The following is a 19,836-nucleotide window of genomic DNA, read 5'->3' on the forward strand; positions in this document are numbered from 1 at the left end:
AGGCTGCCAGCCCAGATGGTTCTTTACCCTGCTAAGTGAGATGGCTCTGAGGCAGTGCTGGCTCCTCTACACGGATGTCAGAGACTCACTGCCCTGTTCCTCGCTCCACAGGATCTGTGAAGAAGACTCGGATGTCGGCACTTCCTAATTTGTTGGGTTTGGCACTCATTCATTCAGTGTCACCCACCTTAATCTTCTGTTAAATTCTTGCCACAATCTCTTTCATCTCATCAGGAAATGTCATTGGCCAATTGATCCAGGTCTTTGATTCTCTCCTGAAGTACCTTCTATCAGGACCTTAGCAGCAATTACCACCAGCAATGGGCAGCACCGAGCAGTGATTAGTTTAAGGAAATAGCTTAATCCAAGATCTTACCTTGAAGAACAAGGCCTTCCTCTTTGATGGTGTAGACAAATGAGGTGAAGGGAGCCAGAGGGGATTTGGCAATGAGAATCTGCATACAAAGCATATTTTCCCAGGGTTAGTATCAAGGATGAGCCTGTATTCACTCCCCTTTCCCACCAAAAAGGTCGACACAAAGTTCGCATCATATGTCAATAAGTCATAGATTTATTTTTTTAAGAACTATTTTAAAACTAAACATTCAAATGAGTATTACTCCTTCAAAGCGGTCACCTTGGAAAGCCATACATTTATTCCAAATATTATGCCACTGAATGAATACTATACTCTTCAACCCATCCTTCTAGAATTCAGTCTCATTATTTTATGTCACATGCTTAAACAGCTACCCTTCTGCCCAAAGATAAACCTAGCCTAATTCCCCAATTTTATTCATCAAATTTAGCTGTTCTACAAAAATAAATAAATAAATAAATAAAATAAATAATTCAAAGCCACCCTTAAAAGATAAAGATCTATTACCCTAAATTTTCAAAATAACTTGCTAAAGGCAAGGCCAGCTATGTGAGATTGCTTTGTTGGCCCCACTTCTTCACCTTTGTCTATATTCACGCCCTCTGCCATGTGACTGCATTTCCTTTCACTAGAAGAGTAGAGTATTTCCCACAGCACTTGATTGTGCATTTGGCCACATAACCTGTTTTGGCTAATACGCTGTGCCAGTTCCCAGTCGAAAGGCCCCAAGAAGCCTCATATTTCTCACGTCTCCATTTGTTTTCTTACACTTCTGCCATTGCCATAGAGAAATGTATCCAAGCTAGTTTGCTGTCCCAGGAGGAGGATGAGAGACCCCTGGAGCAGAGCTGCCCAGCCAGGCCTGGCCTACATGGTCGACCTCCAGCATCCCCACATTCACAAGAGTTAAGTGCTTACCGTCGTTTGCCTCTGAGATTTTGTGCTTGTTGTCACAAAGCATTGTTGTGGCGAGAACTGACTGACACACCAACAAAAACATAATACCAAAAATGTTTTGAGCAATGGCATTATCCTAAGAAGATGCCATTTTTAAAGGGGATGGAGGCCATTTGATTATTAAAAAATTAGTCTCATTAATGGATTATCACAGCTCATAGCTCTGCAGAATCTCTAGGGATTGGTGGGTAATTTTATTGCAACATTTCTACTGAAGGAAAATGAATATTAGTTTCCTGTTTTATAAATTAAAATAACATCATTAAAAATACTGACAGTTTGGCACAGAGCCATTTAGGAAATTGGAGAGGCAAGGAAGAAGGAAGAAAACATTTCAAATAACCAAAAGGCTTACATAGAATGTTTATATCTTAATTCAATAACATTTACTGACTATCAACTCCAAAACGTAGTATCATATGGTGGAAAGATCATAGGTTTTAGTCTCAGATAAACCAGGGTTTGAATTCAGGCTCTTCCACTGATTACCTGGGTACCTGTGGCAGGGCCTACAATATCCATTTCCCCTTCTTCATTTTAGTAAATAACTCCCCAAGTTTCAATATTTCTCTGCCTCTTTTGCAGGTAGGTGTGGCCACGTGACCAAGTTTTGGCTAACAGAATGTGAGCAGAAGTGAGAAGTAGAACTTCTAGATTATGTTTTCATAAGAAAATTGTGTGTCCTTCATTTTCTCTTTCCCCCTTTCCCAAGGGCAGGAACCACCATTATCCATATGGAAAAAAGGATGTGATCTTCTAATGCTACACAAAAGTGGCACCTGAACCTAAGCCTTCTAACTCTGTGATATTCCACTTCCATCATCTGACTGCTCCCCCTCCCAGGGACTAAATATCCACTCTGTGAACAGGAACCGAGGCCGGGCCAATTAGGATTTCACACCTGGAGGGTACTCCCTTCCAGGGAATCAAGGGATTTGGATAGATATCTGTTTAACGCTCTGTCCTTTCAGGCCAGGGTTTTAAAAATGATTATCCAAAGGATGATTTGTGTGCAGTGAGAAAAAGTGGAAGTGATCAGTTATGACAGATGAACCCCTCTTCCTTTTTCTGGTTAGAATTTCCAAATTGATAGATTAGAGGGCTATGAACAACATAAAATCTCAGCTTTCAGTAAAGAAAAATTAACAAACTATCTCAATGGCCTTTTTTGAAAGTGAAGATAAATTGGGCTGGATGCTGATTTCATTGGTGGTTTATAAGTGACCAGAGGATCCAGAGCAATCTGATAAAGGGGTAGCAACTCCTAGCAGAATGTATTGGATTCAGGCCTTTTCCCTGTCGATGTTCAGCATTCTTACTGACCTAGATGGGGGCACTGACATATTCAACCGCACCCGTACAACAGATATGGGATACAGCAAGGAACAGAACTGACAAAAATTGCTGCTCTAATGGATCTTTTATTCTAAAGGATACAGTAAGCTAATAAAATAAATAATACAAATATGTGGTATGTTAGATGTTTTGTGTGTTACAGGTTAAAAAAAAAAAAAAGCAGAGAAAGAGTACAGGGTTTATATGGATTGGGGAAGAGTCAGTTTTGAAAAGGGTAGTAAGTAAAGGCCTCACTGAGAAGGTGACATTTGGACTTGTGGATCATGTAACTAGTCCAATTGATGGGATACTGAATTAGATACCAGAAAACAAACAAACAAAAAGTTAGAGAAAGAGTTAATATAAATAGAGTAGACAATCATGATATCAATACAAATCTTAATTTGGTTAGAATGTTGGGACAAATTTAACAAATATTTTAGGATGCAATTAGGCCTTGTCATTCAGAACAAAGCACCAACTATTTATTACTGAATGGGGAAGAAGAGAATTAGCATTTAGAAAATGGATTAGGAGTGTTGGTTAACTACAGTTCAATATGAGTGGGCTGTGATACATGGTTCTCAAAAATGTGGTCTTGGGTTACATCACTGGAGACACAGTATCCAGATCAAGGGAAGCATAAGGTCTTGCTCCCCTCTTCACTCAGCAAACCATGCCTGTTGAATTGTATTCGGATTGGGGTCTAAATTCCAAAAGGGAAACTGACAAACAAGAGAACAACTGGAAAACAACTTGCAAGGTGGTTGCACACCCAGAGCAACCCACGACCACAACACTTCAATGCAAACATGAGGGGAAGGTACGTTTTGCTTTTAATCTGAGTTTTCTGATCTGGAGATTCTTTAGCAGTACATACTAGAGAGGAGAGGTGTAAATTAGCTTTCCAGCCTAACAGATTTCAGAAATAAGTGACATTTGCCAAGTATATTTGTGAATACACATAGATTCTTCACTGTCTTAGATCTGACTCAATACCCTATCCCCCTGTGCCTTTTTGCCTTTCAAACTATAAACTATCCCCCATTCCAAGGCAAGAAGACCCCCCAGCAGATAATTTTGGCTGTTCTGTTTCAGTTCAGCCAGACTATAAATTTGGGGTGTTCCAATCATTGTCTGATATGGGCTGTTAACAGTGTTGTCCTATCTTCTGTCCTATGTAATATCCCCCTGAGGAGGCCTGGCAGCCTAATTAAACTTGCCCCAGTGCAAAATTTTGGTCCCACCCAATCCTGTGTACAGGGGATGCAGTTGGCTTTGGAATACTCTGAGGGTTCATAGAGATAGGTAATTGGGCAAGAAAGAGTGTAGACACAAGGCGTCTGAGAAAGCTCGAGGTAGATGTGTGGGGTTGTGAGTTGTTAAACCCACCTCCTGCAAGTAGCCAGATTGCTTTTTTTTTTTTTTTTTAATGCTTCCTCCATATCAGACCAATTCAACTTTAGCTACATTCTAATGAATATACTTTCTTTTATCCTCACCTGTTCTTGCAAGTAAAGTAGTCACCAATATTTTAAAATTCATTCAAGGAACATTTAAGGTATAATGCCCATGTGCTGGGTGCTGAGCCCCAAATCCCACTACCATTTGGAAGTAATTCCCATTCATTGTACTATCTACCTATAGAAGATGGACACAGAAGATGCCAGAGAAAAGAGCAGGCTGCCCAACCATTGCCAAGATTCTCAGTTTGGGCAGGCCCAAAGTTAAGTCTTTGTTTGGTTTCAGCTTGTTATAGCATCACATGTTTTTCCTGGCAGATCCCATTTCCAAGAGGCTCAGAAAGTGGAAAAGGAGCCATAGAACAGAAAGCGCTGGGCAAAGGCCTCCTCCAGGATGGTGACATCTTCTAGGGATAGTGCTAGGGTCCTTTTAAATTTTAGGCATGACCACCATTTGGAGAAACCAGCCTACCCCTTCTACATGGGTGGCCAGTGAGGAGCAGGCAGCACAAAGATGTCAGGAACCTTGGGTACAGGCTATCCTGGAGGCTGTTTTTATAAAGTTCTGGTCCTGGCAGGTTGCATGAGTTTCTGCAATGGAGAGCCAACCTTAGGAAAAAGTGAGCTGTGCCTTTGTGGCCCAGGAAAGCAGACATGAATAGGCAACCATGTGAGAGGGCAATCTGGTACCGATTCTTCCGCTTTCTCTTCTCTAATTCCTGTGCCAGGCAGGCTTCCTTTAACAATGGCAATAAGTCATTCTTCTCTTTTATTTCCTTCCCTTTCCCACCCACCACCTCAAATTGCACATCGGTTGGGAGTGAAGGGCAGAGTAAAATGAGCTAGCTGAGAGAAAGTGTAAGCAGAAGAATTCCTGGCTGTAGAGGCAGGTGGTAGTCCTGGCTTTCTTTCCATCTCTGCTACAAGAGGTGGAGCCCAAAAACAATGTAATGTGTTCAGCCAAGAATAACTGGAGTGAAAAGCAATTGGGGTAGATAGCTCAGAAACAGGACTTCGCATCATGCACAATTTCCTTTCATGCCAGGTTTTTTTTTTTTAACCCTGTCTCAGTCTCCTCCATGATCAGTAAAATTATGTGGTTGTTGATGAATTCAGCAGTGATGTCCTGATTGAATGTATCTAATATTTCATCTTCATGCAAGGGTCCTGCTGAGAAGCTAGGGAGGAAACCCACTGATTCTGAAATGTCCTTCAACAGGGACCCTACTATCTCACTTGAACTGGGTTCCTGGGCTAATACGACCCATTGCTAAGTTAAACAAATCTTTCCTCTAGCTGTGCCAAGTGTCTGCGACAGAAACCCTTCATGCCAGGGTTTTTCCTCCTTGTCTAAGACTTAGAAAAAGGTTGTTTTCTCAGCTGCTTTGAAGCCCAGGAAGAGAGCCAGGGAGGCAAACAAGCCAGTCACTATTGCATCAGATAATTCAACGGGCTTTTGATAACCTCAAGTCTTCTGTCCCTTCCCCAGGTTGAACTGAACTCTCCAAGCCAAGGAACAGGGGGACCGGAAATGCTCCAGACAGGAAGATCTCTGTAGCTGGAATAAGGCCACAGGATCAGGGGGGCTTGAAGTGTCCCCAGTGATCCTCAAAGGAATTCTCGTCTTTGTGTTGAGAAAGCTGGAGGGAAAGATGGCAGAGGTCCAGCTCCCAGCCCATATCTGGATCTTATGCTGATTAGAATCTGCTTCATCATTCAGAAAACCACTCTCCATGGAACACTGAAGCCTCAGCACCAACAGCTTTGCAGAACAATAAGGAAAAAGTAGAGAAAGAGTTTAACTGCATATAAGCTGCCCTCTCTGAAGAGGGGAATAAGATCTGTAGAAGTAATATACTGCTGGCAAATGGCAGGGTGGAAAAATGAACTGTATTTAAGCAGCCATCAGATTTATTCATTTAGCGACATGTGGTGCACTTCACAACTTTTCCTATAGAAGTTGGGGGATAGAAATTAAGCTGATCTAAATCCATAATGAAATTGAAATATACTTCTAGACCCAGGGAAGATTCTCTTAAAAAGTTTGGCCCTGAGAGTACAAGACCTGATGCCCCCTGTAGTGTATCATTATTCCTCTTTATAACATCTTTCTGGGTGATGGGTTTCAAAATGCTTACCTATGCCACATTGGGTTATCTGTATATATAAGTCTATATATACAGGTCTATGTACACAGGTCTATAACATATAGCCTAAAAAAGAGCTGGCTCAAATATATTGGATTTTACAAAGCTCCTTGTGGACATCTCACTTCCCAGTTTTTCCTTTTAAGTTTTTGGTAAGCCTCTTATTAGCTCTACCTAGCAATGCAGCCTCAGGCAGCTCAATGGTAAACAATCACCAGTGACTTTTCTTCTACAAATGCCCTGTAGATAGGGCTGTTCACACAGAGCAAGCTCTGAGTCAGGCTAGATAAAGACAAGTCCTGAGAACAGAGCTTTTCAGCAAGATGTCAGATAGGTAAAATAGTGAAGTTCTCTGGGATGGGGCTTCAGGGTAGCTCTACACCATTCTGCCTTCTTTGGTGGCTGCTAGGCTGCTGGCTTTCAGAACTGTAGTAGTGACACTGGTGGCTTTCCAAGTTACTGCAGAACTTGGGAGATGGGGAGTTATTAGCGCAAGTTACAACATCACAAGGCTCACTGTTCTTACTGACAGTCATTTTCTGTTCAATAAACACTCCTCAAATTGTTGCTACCTTTAGTTAATTTACAAGGGTCTGAAAAAGTTGATCATGACAATTTTTGTCAGTGTTCTTGATGCTTTCATGGAGGGACAGAATTTTGGAGGTCCTTGCTCCACCATTTTGAAGTTACATCTCCCAAATCAAAATTTTAAATGTCCTGATTCAATATTCATCTTTGTGAGCTACTGCTACTCAACCCTGCCACATTCTTTTTCTGTTTTAGAAGTTTTTGTAGCACTATAGGATTGCTTGTTTTATTTTTAAATCAATGTCATACTTATACTTAATTTTAAATAACAAATAATATTACTTTGTATTATCTTCCAGCCCTTAAATCGAACCTATGCTAGGTATCATACTTTTAATTTCCAAGGGCTCTTTCTTGTCTTCTATTTCTAATTTGGATCATCCTATTCTGGTTTTTATGTATCTTTAACTCTCTGAGGAAATTAATATAGCTTATTTGAAGTTTTCTTCTGATTCCTGCATTATTTCTAATTCTTTGTGGTTCTTCTTTTCCTGTTTGTTTTGTTCTCCCTTTAACGTGCAAGGCATTTTCCAAAGTCTGTTGGTCCTTAGTTGTTCAATCATATTTTTTTTTTTTTAAATCATCATTTTATTGAGATATATTCACATACCACGCAGTCATACAAAACAAATTGTACTTTCGATTGTTTACAGTACCATTACATAGTTGTACATTCATCACCTAAATCAATCCCTGACACCTTCATTAGCACACACACAAAAATAACAAGAATAATAATTAGAGTGAAAAAGAGCAATTGAAGTAAAAAAGAACACTGGGTACCTTTGTCTGTTTGTTTCCTTCCCCTACTTTTCTACACATCCATCCATAAACTAGACAAAGTGGTGTTTGGTCCTTATGGCTTTCCCAATCCCATTGTCACCCCTCATAAGCTACATTTTTATACAACTGTCTTCGAGATTCATGGGTTCTGGGTTGTAGTTTGATAGTTTCAGGTATCCACCACCAGCTACCCCAATTCTTTAGAACCTAAAAAGGGTTGTCTAAAGTGTGCATAAGAGTGCCCACCAGAGTGACCTCTCGGCTCCTTTTGGAATCTCTCTGCCACTGAAGCTTATTTCATTTCCTTTCACATCCCCCTTTTGGTCAAGAAGATGTTCTCCGTCCCACGGTGCCAGGTCTACATTCCTCCCTGGGAGTCATATTCCACGTTGCCAGGGAGATTCACTTCCCTGGGTGTCTGATCCCACGTAGGGGGGAGGGCAGTGATTTCACCTTTCAAGTTGGCTTAGCCAGAGAGAGAGGGCCACATCTGAGCAACAAAGAGGCATTCAGGAGGAGACTCTTAGGCACAAATACAGGGAGGCCTAGCCTCTCCTTTGCAGCAACCGTCTTCCCAAGGGTAAAACTTATGGTAGAGGGCTCAACCCATCAAACCACCAGTCCCCTATGTCTGTGGTCATGTTAGCAACCATGGAGGTGGGGTAGGCGAGTACCCCTGCATTCTCCACAGGCTCCTCAAGGGGGCACTACATCTTTTTTTTTTTTTTTTTCCCCTTGTTTGTCTTTTTTCTTTTTTTTTTTTTTTTTTTTTTAACTTTCCCTTCTTTTTTCAAATCACCTGTATGAAAAGAAAAGTTAAAAAGAAAACAAACATACAATAAAGAGCATTTCAAAGAGACCATAGCAAGGGAGTAAGAAAAAGACAACTAACCTAAGATAACTGCTTAACTTCCAACATGTTCCTACTTTACCCCAAGAAAGTTACATAATATAGCAACATTTCAGTGAACTTGTTCCTACTACAACCATCAGAAATTAACAGACCATAGTCATTTCTGGGCATCCCCAGAACGTTAAATAGCTTATCTGTTCTTCCTGGATTATTGTTCCCCCTTCCTTAATTGCTCTCTACTGCTAGTTCCCCTACATTCTACATTATAAACCATTTGTTTTACATTTTTCAAAGTTCACATTAGTGGTAGCATATAATATTTCTCTTTTTGTGCCTGGCTTATTTCGCTCAGCATTATGTCTTCAAGGTTCATCCATGTTGTCATATGTTTCACCAGATCGTTCCTTCTTACTGCCGCGTAGTATTCCATCGTGTGTATATACCACATTTTATTTATCCACTCATCTGTTGAAGGACATTTGGGTTGTTTCCATCTCTTGGCAATTGTGAATAATGCTGCTATGAACATTGGCGTGCAGATATCTGTTCGTGTCACTGCTTTCCGATCTTCCGGGTATATACCGAGGAGTGCAATCGCTGGATCGAATGGTAGCTCTATATCTAGTTTTCTAAGGAACTGCCAGACTGACTTCAAGAGTGGCTGAACCATTATACAGTCCCACCAACAATGAATAAGAGTTCCAATTTCTCCACATCCCCTCCAGCATTTGTAGTTTCCTGTTTGTTTAATGGCAGCCATTCTAACCGGTGTTAGATGGTATCTCATTGTGGTCTTAATTTGCATCTCTCTAATAGCTAGTGAAGCTGAACATTTTTTCATGTGTTTCTTGGTCATTTGTATTTCCTCTTCAGAGAACTGTCTTTTCATATCTTTTGCCCATTTTATAATTGGGCTGTCTGTACTATTGTCATTGAGTTGTAGGATTTCTTTGTATATGCAAGATATCAGTCTTTTGTCAGATACATGGTTTCCAAAAATTTTTTCCCATTGAGTTGGCTGCCTCTTTACCTTTTTGAGAAATTCCTTTGAGGTGCAGAAACTTCTAAGCTTGAGGAGTTCCCATTTATCTATTTTCTCTTTTGTTGCTTGTGCTTTGGGTGTAAAGTCTAGGAAGTGGCCTCCTAATACAAGGTCTTGAAGATGTTTTCCTACATTATCTTCTAGGAGTTTTATGGTACTTTCTTTTATATTGAGATCTTTGGTCCATTTTGAGTTAATTTTTGTGTAGGGGGTGAGGTAGGGGTCCTCTTTCATTCTTTTGGATATGGATATCCAACTCTCCCAGCCCCATTTGTTGAAAAGACCATTATGGCTCAGTTCGGTGACTTTGGGGGCCTTATCAAAGATCAGTCGGCCATAGATCTGAGGGTCTATCTCTGAATTCTCAATTCGATTCCATTGATCTATATGTCTATCTTTGTGCCAGTACCATGCTGTCTTGGCAACTGTGGCTTTATAATAAGCTTCAAAGTCAGGGAGTGTAAGTCCTCCCACTTCGTTTTTCTTTTTTAGAGTGTCTTTAGCAATTCGAGGCATCTTCCCTTTCCAAATAAATTTGATAACTAGCTTTTCCAAGTCTGCAAAGTAGGTTGTTGGAATTTTGATTGGGATTGCATTTAATCTGTAGATGAGTTTGGGTAGAATTGACATCTTAATGACATTTAGCCTTCCTATCCATGAACATGGAATATTTTTCCATCTTTTAAGGTCCCCTTCTATTTCTTTTAGTAGAGTTATGTAGTTTTCTTTGTATAGGTCTTTTACATCTTTGGTTAAGTTGATTCCTAGGTACTTGATTTTTTTAGTTGCTATTGAAAATGGTATCTTTTTCTTGAGTGTCTCTTCAGTTTGTTCATTTCTAGCATATAGAAACATTACTGACTTATGTGCATTAATCTTGTATCCCGCTACTTTGCTAAATTTGTTTATTAGCTCTAGTAGGTGTATCGTTGATTTCTCAGGGTTTTCTAGATATAAGATCATATCATCTGCAAACAATGACAGTTTTACTTCTTCTTTTCCAATTTGGATGCCTTTATTTCTTTGTCTTGCCGGATTGCCCTGGCTAGCACTTCCAGCACAATGTTGAATAACAGTGGTGACAGCGGGCATCCTTGTCTTGTTCCTGATCTTAGAGGGAAGGCTTTCAGTCTCTCACCATTGAGTACTATGCTGGCTGTGGGTTTTTCATATATGCTCTTTATCATGTTGAGGAAGTTTCCTTCAATTCCTACCTTTTGAAGTGTTTTTATCAAAAAGGGATGTTGGATTTTGTCAAATGCTTTTTCAGCATCTATTGAGATGATCAATTGATTTTTCCCTTTCGAGTTTTTAATGTGTTGTAATACATTGATTGTTTTTCTGATGTTGAACCATCCTTGCATGCCTGGAATGAACCCCACTTGGTCATGGTGTATGATTTTTTTAATGTGTCTTTGGATTCGATTTGCAAGTATTTTGTTGAGGATTTTTGCATCTATATTCATTAGGGAGATTGGCCGGTAGTTTTCCTTTTTTGTAGCATCTTTGCCTGGTTTTGGTATTAGATTGATGTTAGCTTCATAAAATGAGTTAGGTAGTGTTCCATTTTTTTCAATGTTTTGAAAGAGTTTGAGTAAGATTGGTGTCAGTTCTTTCTGGAAAGTTTGGTAGAATTCCCCTGTGAAGCCATCTGGCCCTGGGCATTTATTTGTGGGAAGATTTTTGATGACTGATTGGATCTCTTTGCTTGTGATGGGTTGGTTGAGGTCTTCTATTTCTTCTCTGGTCAGTCTAGGTTGTTCATATGTTTCCAGGAAATTGTCCATTTCTTCTACATTATCCAGTTTGTTGCCATACAGTTGTTCATAATATCCTCTTATAATTTTTTTAATTTCTTCAGGATCTGCAGTTATGTCACCTTTTCATTCATTATTTTGTTTATATGGGTCTTCTCTCTTTTTGATTTTGTCAGTCTAGCTAGGGGCTTGTCAATCTTGTTGATCTTCTCAAAGAACCAACTTTTGGTGATATTTATCCTTTCTATTGTTTTTTTGTTCTCTATGTCATTTATTTCTGCTTTAATCCTTGTTATTTCTTTTCTTCTACTTGGTTTAGGATTGGTTTGCTGTTCATTTTCTAGCTTCTTCAGTTGATCCATTAGTTCTTTGATTTTGGCTCTTTCTTCCTTTTTAATATATGCGTTTAGTGCTATAAATTTCCCCCTTAGCACTGCTTTTGCTGCATCCCATAGGTTTTGGTATGTTGTGTTCTCATTTTCATTCGTCTCTATATATTTAGCAATTTCTCTTGCTATTTCTTCTTTAACCCACTGATTGTTTAGGAGTGTGTTGTTTAACCTCCAGGTATTTGTGAATTTTCTAAGTCTCTGATGGTTATTGACTTCTAATTGTATTCCATTGTGGTCAGGGAATGTGCTTTGAATAATTTCAATCTTTTTAAATTTATTGAGGCTTGTTTTATGTCCCAGCATAAGATCTATTCTGGAGAAAGTTCCGTGAGCACTAGAAAAGTATGTGTATCCTGGTGATTTGGGATGTAATGTCCTGTAGATGTCTGTTAAATCTAATTCATTTATCAGATTGTTTAGGTTTTCAATTTCCTTATTGGTCTTCTGTCTGGTTGATCTATCTATAGGAGAGAGTGATGTGTTGAAGTCTCCCACAATTATTGTGGAAACATCAATTGCTTCCTTTAGTTTTGCCAATGTTTCTCTCATGTATTTTGTGGCACCTTGATTGGGTGCATAGACATTTACGATTGTTATTTCTTCTTGCTGAATTGCCCCTTTTATTAGTATGTAGTGGCCTTCTTTGTCTCTCAAAACATCCCTGCATTTGAAGTCTATTTTATCTGAGATTAATATTGCTACACCTGCTTTCTTTTGGCTGTAGCTTGCATGAAATATTTTTTTCCATCCTTTCACTTTCAATTTCTTTGTGTCCCTGTGTCTAAGATGAGTCTCTTGTATGCAACATATTGATGGTTCATTTTTTTTGATCCATTCTGCGAATCTATATCTTTTAATTGGGGAGTTTAATCCATTTACATTCAACGTTAAAACCGTGAAGGCATTTCTTGAATCGGCCATCTTATCCTTTGGGTTATGTTTGCCATATTTTTCCCCTCTCTCTATTAATATCCTTTATTGTACCCATACCGAATCTCTTTAGTACTGAACCTTTCTCCAAGTCTCTCTGTCCTGTCTTTGTTTCTCTGTCTGTAGGGCTCCCTTTAGTATCTCCAGTAGGGCAGGTCTCTTGTTAGCAAATTCTCTCAGCATTTCTTTGTCTGTGAAAAATTTAAGCTCTCCCTCAAATTTGAAGGAGAGCTTTGCTGGATAAAGTATTCTTGGCTGGAAATTCCTCTCTCTCAGAATTTTAAATATATCGTGCCATTGCCTTCTCGCCTCCATGGTGGCTGCTGAGTAGTCACTACTTAGTCTTATGCTGTTTCCTTTGTATGTGGTGAATTGCTTTTCTCTTGCTGCTTTCAGAACTTGCTCCTTCTCTTCTATGTTTGACAGTGTGATCAGTATATGTCTCGGAGTGGGTTTTTTTGGATTTATTCTATTTGGAGTTCGCTGAGCATTTATGATTTGTGTATTTATGTTGTTTAGAAGATTTGGGAAGTTTTCCCCAACAATTTCTTTGAATACTCTTCCTAGACCTTTACCCTTTTCTTCCCCTTCTGGGACACCAATGAGTCTTATATTCGGACGCTTCATATTATCTATCATATCCCTGAGGTCCATTTCGAGTTTTTCAATTTTTTTCCCCATTCTTTCTTTTATGCTTTCATTTTCCATTCTGTCATCTTCCAGGTCACTGATTCGTTGTTCAACTTCCTCTAGTCTTGTACTATGAGTGTCCAGAATCTTTTTAATTTGGTCAACAGTTTCTTTAATTTCCATAAGATCATCCATTTTTTTATTTAGTCTTGCAATGTCTTCTTTATGCTCTTCTAGGGTCTTCTTGATTTCCTTCATATCCCGTACTAGGGTCTCATTGTTCATCTTTAGTTCTTTGAGTAGCTGCTCTAGGTGTGTCTCTTCTGGTCTTTTGATTTGGGTGCTTGGGCTTGGGTTATCCATATCGTCTGGTTTTTTCATATGCTTTATAATTTTCTGTTGTTTTTGGCCTCGTGGCATTTGCTGTCCTTGATAGGGTTCTTTTAGGGTTTGTAGACCAGTTGAAGTCCTTATCTCTAATTTATCAGATCTACAGCTTCGTGGAGTACACTTTCTCTAACTAACCAGCAGGTGGCGTCCACGAGCCACCTGTTCTCCACAAGCCAGATCTCCCCTGCTTAGCCTTTTTGGTGAGTGGGGGAGTGAGTCTTGTGGGGCCCAATTGGTGTCCCAAGCTTGCGTGTGTAGTTGGTGTTGCCTGCCCTGTATGTGGGGCGTGTTTCTGGGCAGTCGGGGAGGGGGGGTGGCCCTAACAATCAAATCTCCCTGATGATCCTAGAGTTTTAAAGCTACTGCAATAGTCTAATCCTTCAGTTCAGTCCTGCCACAGTTTGTCTCTGCCACTGACCCACAAGTCTTTGGTATTGGCGTATGGCTCCTGAGACTTGCAAGTGGGCCCCTCTTCCAGGCTGTGCACCCCGGGTCCTCTGTTGAGGGATGACTGTGCTATGTCACAGGTGAGTGCCGTCCCCCCAGGGCAGTTCTGGGCTGCTGGGCTGTGTTGGGAGGCTCCCAGTCTGCTCAAATGATGGCTGAATGGGGCTCTGTTAATTCACACTGCTCCCCCTTCCCAGCTCTGGGACATTCAGCTGAGGTTGCAGGGAAGGCTAATGTCCACGCCCAGTTTTGTGGTGTGTGCCTGTTATTTGAAGCACTTCCGTCACACTGGGTTGTCTGGGGCAGCTCTGGGCTATGGGGCTGGCGATGGGCAGGAGTGTTTCCTGTCCACCAGGATGGTGGCTGTGAGCGGACACCCCCCTTTTCTTGGGAAGTTGTGTTGTTTAGTGAATTTTCTCAGCCACTGGATTATTGCCTTTTGTCTCAGAGCTCTCTTATTTCTGCTCTTGACTTGACGTGCCCAAATTTCAATTCTTTGAAGCTTTCTGTATTGAGCTTCTTAGAGTAATTGTTTTAGAAAAAGCAAAAAGGATTTAAAAAAAAAAAAAAAAAAAAAAAAAAAAAAAAAAAAAACGGCCCTCCTCAGAGATCTAATGGGTTATTGAAATGCTAATAGACAAAGCAACCAGGGCCATTAAGGAAAGGTGCCCTGGGCAGAGAGATCAGCCTTGCTTCGGGATTTGCATATGCGCCTCAAGGCCTGATCTCCGCCCTTCCCCTTTCTGTGTTCACCAGAACTCCAAAAATCCTCTGCTTTTACTTTGGAGCTTCTCGTGTTGTTTTCCTTCTATGCCCGTCTCCTCTCTGCTGGGCTGGCTGCTCTCAGAGTCTCTGGTGTCTGGCCTCAGTCTATCTATGGTTGGAGTTTGAATCAGTAGAATGAGTTTCCGATGAGAGCAGCCACTGCAATTCTCCCTTCTCCTTCCTGGAGCTGACAGCCCCTCCTCCCCCGGGACTGAGCCTGGCAGGGAGGGGCGCGGGTCCCCTGGCCGCAAAAACTTACAGATTTCGCTGATCTCAGCAGTTCCACGTTTTCATGAGTGTTGTATGAAGTATGCCCAAAGACAGATTGCTCTGTGGTGTCCAGTCCACGCAGTTCCTGGCTTTTTACCTACTTTCCTGGAGGAGTAACTAAAACATACAGCTCACCAGTCTGCCATCTTGCCCCGCCTCACCTTCAATCATATTTAAAGGGGAGTCACTATACCATGTATTAACTGGTAGGGATCTACTTTAAAATTATCAGTGTCAATACATGGAGATATCTTCCAGAGGTTGATTGATATTTACAGAAAAGAATTCTCTAATCTCTTGTCTGGTTGCTAATTCTATAAGCAGAGAAGAGAAAATGGCTATGAATTCACAATTTGGCAGGCATAATCCCTTGTTTTATTGAACTGTCTCCCTTGTCCTCTACTTTGACTGGAGTCCCAAGCCTGGAATTTTTCCAATTCAATTTCTCCAAAGAGAAATTTTAACCTTCAAACTGGGGGTGGTGGTTGAAGTTTGTCACCTGGCTAGACAGAGTAACAAAGGAGCTCTGGGGTCCAACTGCTTCATATACAATTTTCAAACATTCTGCTGTTTTCTTCTTCTCTGTACTTGGTGATATCTGGTACTTCAAGTGTTCTACTGTTATACTACTTTGGAAGCACTTTGGTTGTAGTTTCCTCTGTTTTCGCCTGGCAATTTTCTATCACCCCCTGTCTTCCAATATTTTTTGAAATTGTCAATGTCTCTTTTCTCAAACTCTTGGTCCTTTTGAGTCATTATTATTTTTTATGATACTGTAATAATTTCAGATGGATTATGAGAGTGGAGATAAATACAAGTGATCAAACCTCCACATTAAGCAGGAGGCCCTCTTTGTGAACGTTAGTTCTTTCTCCAGCCAGGAAGTGATCTGATGGCTTATCATAATACCAGCTTTGGAGGTCAATTATATACACATATACACCACATATGTATGTACTATAGACATCAACTAGTTCCTCTCAAGGGGCTCAATATAATTTTTAGCTACCATCAAATCATTCTTATAGGGGCCAAGTACAATTGTCCTTGTTATAAAATGTCAGGTGCTTTGAAATCAAATATGGCTTCAAATCTTTGTATGATTTTGTACATGCTAAACTCTCGAAGTCTCACCTTCCTCATCTCTAAAAGGAACACAACAACACTGACCTCTTAGGCTTACTATGAGTATTAATAAAATGGAAGAAGTTAGTGAAAAATGTGGCATATCATAAGAACCTAAGAAATATTAGTTTCTTTCTATTATGGTGGGGGAGGGGGTAAAAATGCAGGGAAGTTAGTAAGTTGCCCCATCTTGAAGGCTAGAAAGTTAGTTCAGTGATCTGATTGCTTTTCCTTCCTGTCCATGTGTCTGTGCATAAGGCTAATGTCCAACTTCACACACAGGCCATAACATTGTATGTTTAAGTTTAAAATGATATTTTAAAACATTACTGCCATTGTTAATGTTACCGTTTGCTAATGTTATTGTTGGGTGCTGCCAAAGGAAGAAGTAAGAACTGGTTTAACCACTGGTAAATTCATGACCATCTAATATTACATTTAGGCGTCATTTTTAATGGTTTTCATTAAAAGTTAATGTAAATATCACTGATTTCAACTTTCAAAGAAATACAGTTATGTGCTTGTTTCATTGTTCTCTGCATTTGGAAACTTCAATCTACCTCCAACTAAAGGAACCAAATACTGTCACAGAAAGTTTCAAGTGACAGAGACCCATTCCCTTTCTCTCCCCTAAATTAGCTGTATAAAAATGACCAGAAAAACAAGAGGTACAGGAGCTCTGTCCCAGCTGTAAATGCTAAGCTCCCAGGCAAGTCCGACTTCCCAGCACTGTCCAACAACCCACAGGAAAGAGAGCTGGGTCCTCTTGTCCAGGCCTGCTCAGAATCTCAGCCAAGGAGACAGCTCGGGCTTTCAAGCAGCACAGAAGGAAGGCTGTGGCCGTGTGATTACTATGGTAAAAAGATGCCAGGAACTCAGAGGGTGTGTCTTGAATTCTGAAGCACACATCCCTGTTACATCATGCTTGGGCCACATGGGATTTTCTTTAGTCTCATAGGAACTGATTCAAGGAAGGCAACATGTTTCTATGCAAATAGGCCCAACTCTGGGCTTGACACATCCAAAAACAGCTGGTCAAGTGGGACTGGTTTGTGTAATGTACCACATCCCTGACCCTGCTCTGATGGGTGGAGGAACCAGTGCAAATGAGAAATCAACATGTTCTTTCTTCAGGACATGGTCAAATTAATTCCTCCTGTTACCACGGCATTCTTACTATTTCCGTAAAGTCCTCCTCTCTTGAAAAAAGGGCAAAAGACAAGGAGGAAACATGAGATGGGATTTCAAATGCGTTTAAGGGTGTAACAGAGAGACAGTAGGGAACCCTTCCCATCCTTTCCTTTAGGGTTTAAGCTAACTCTGGTTTGAACTAGTCTTTGTAACAAGCTCAGTAAGAAAGAGGGGAGCTGGAGTTCTATAAAAGAACTCTGTTTAATATTGTCAGGGGACAAGCAGGGACCTGCCAACCTAGTCCTTAATATTTTTAATGTGACTGGGTATATATCTTATACTAGATAAAAATACAGAATGACTCATTTATCAAGTATTGTTGGGGAATTAAGCTATCTATGAGAAATAGGCTCATAGACTGATAAAATTCAAGAAAATGGGATCTTCAAAAGGATTTAGAGAAATCTTATTTAGAAGAGCTTGACAGCAACTAGATTGAATTTATATGGAGTTTAAAAACTATCCAATCTCTGTGGGAACCCACAAGATTTCCATTTGGGGGCCCACTTCAAACATTAGGACTCTTGGCAGACTTGAGATAATAATAGTGATAAGGCTGACATTTATTAAGCTCTTACTATGTGCCAGGCACTGTTCTAAGACATGGAATCTTCATATCAATTTTGAGGTAAATACTATTATTATCCCCATTTTACAGACGAGGAAACTGAGGCATAGATGAAGCAACTCGACTGATCAATAGAGGGGAGGGTCTTGCTGCCCATGCCTTGTACTTTTATTTACAGAAGGCTGAGAACAAGTGGGCCTGCCAGGCAGCCACCTGTGGAGTCTGATTTAAAGACTGTCAGAAGGTCCCGTAATCAAAATATTCCCCCACCCGCTGACTTATCAGAGTCTGAAATTCTCTTTAGAATCATACCTTTGGATTTAATCCGTGTCTCTGAGAAAGACATATTTACATACACATTTACCTTTAGGCAGAACACATTTTCTAGAATGAATCAGATTATCTTGCCTGAAACACAGGACCCTGAAGCTGAGACTACAGATGAATACTGTCAGAAAACTCTCCAGTTTAAGATGCCCTCTGTGGGATCCAGACCAGCCTGGCAGTGAGACCCAAAGGAAGCAGGCAGGGGTGTTAAAGTTTTCCCATTTTGCCACCATGTTAAGGATAAGCTCCGCTCAGACTTCTTTGGGGCCTTTTAAAGTATCATAATCTCATAAGCAATTTGTATTCTTAACGTAGACTTGACTGCATATGGGAATATTTGCCAGTCCCACTATGTAATTGGTTTTCTCTCTCTTTTCTTCCTCACACTATGAGGATGACTTTATTTTCTTCCTGATTATATAAATAACACATGTTCACTATAAACAGTTCAAGCAATATAGAAGGTTATGAGGAATAAAGCAATCCAGACCCTTCTCCGTGATTCTGGATGAGGGAAATTCTTCATGTCAGGAACCGTAGAGCAGAATGTGCGGGTCCCAGCTCTCGTCTCCCCTATCCTGACAGGAGGTGGGACAGGAGGCAAGCCCAGGAGATAGGGTCTTACAAAGTCCTCAACTCTTCCTGGCCCCAGGCCTTTCCACTGTCTGCCTCAGTCACCCTTCTGCTCCTGTCCTTCTAGCAATGGCACACAGCTCTGGGCTTGGACTAATTAGGAGGCCCCGCAATGTGAAAAGACTCTCCTTTGTTCCCCTAGGGTACCCATCTTAAATAACAACTCTCAAGTTTTCCCCTCCTTCCCAAGGAGTTAATCACGTTTTAGAAGCAAACTAGAGCTCCGCCTAATTACTGTGGGACAAAAGCTTTTATCACAAAGGCAAGAGTCCACATGAGTTTTCTTCAATGCACAGGCAGAGTTTTTCTAATAGCAATGAAGAAGGATGAATTAGAGATAACTACCCTAAAGACACTGCAGATTCCTGTATACACAGGCAGGCGGATTCATCCCCAGGGGAGCTAGTCAATACTCCACGGGGGAACGAGGTAACAAAGACGAAAAAGGCAAGAGAGGAGAGAATGAGAACTTAAAAAAAAATAAATAAAAAACAAAAAAACAGGTTCAGCAACACAAGAGACCTTAGACCTCATCAGGTACAGCTGCAGATTCTCTGGCTTTCAGCAGTGAAAGCCCATGATAAACAACTGTGATCTTGAGGACAGATTGGGGGATGGTTCTAAAGGCATCTAAGTATTCTGAGCTTGGATTTATTTTGTGCAGTTTTCTGAGCCATCTTTGCGTATAACATCAGGATGGTAAGGGAGAGCTCCAGTTAAGACAGGCTTTATTTAAAAATATTTAAAAACAACAACTATACTTAAAGATCTATTCAGTCCAGACCAGTACCCAACTTTTATGGAATCTTTGTGTAATTTTTACCATATTCTTTGGGATCCCCAGGTAGAAGGGATAAGACAAGG

The 19,836-nt window shown here is 40.5% G+C and overlaps 1 protein-coding gene across 2 annotated transcripts in view; it reads right to left on the bottom strand.

Moving 5' to 3' along the window:
- Window positions 1-19,836, bottom strand: part of RAD51B (RAD51 paralog B) — a 781,261-nt gene that overhangs the window by 11,716 nt on the left and 749,709 nt on the right. For both annotated transcript variants that reach the window (XM_037832462.1, XM_037832463.1), the window contains one exon: window positions 377-455. In XM_037832462.1, coding sequence (XP_037688390.1) covers window positions 377-455 — 79 coding nt within the window. The remainder of the gene's footprint in view (window positions 1-376; window positions 456-19,836) is intronic.

The sequence above is a fragment of the Choloepus didactylus genome, chromosome 4, assembly GCF_015220235.1.
Source record: "Choloepus didactylus isolate mChoDid1 chromosome 4, mChoDid1.pri, whole genome shotgun sequence".
Taxonomy (NCBI): Eukaryota; Metazoa; Chordata; class Mammalia; order Pilosa; family Megalonychidae; genus Choloepus; species Choloepus didactylus.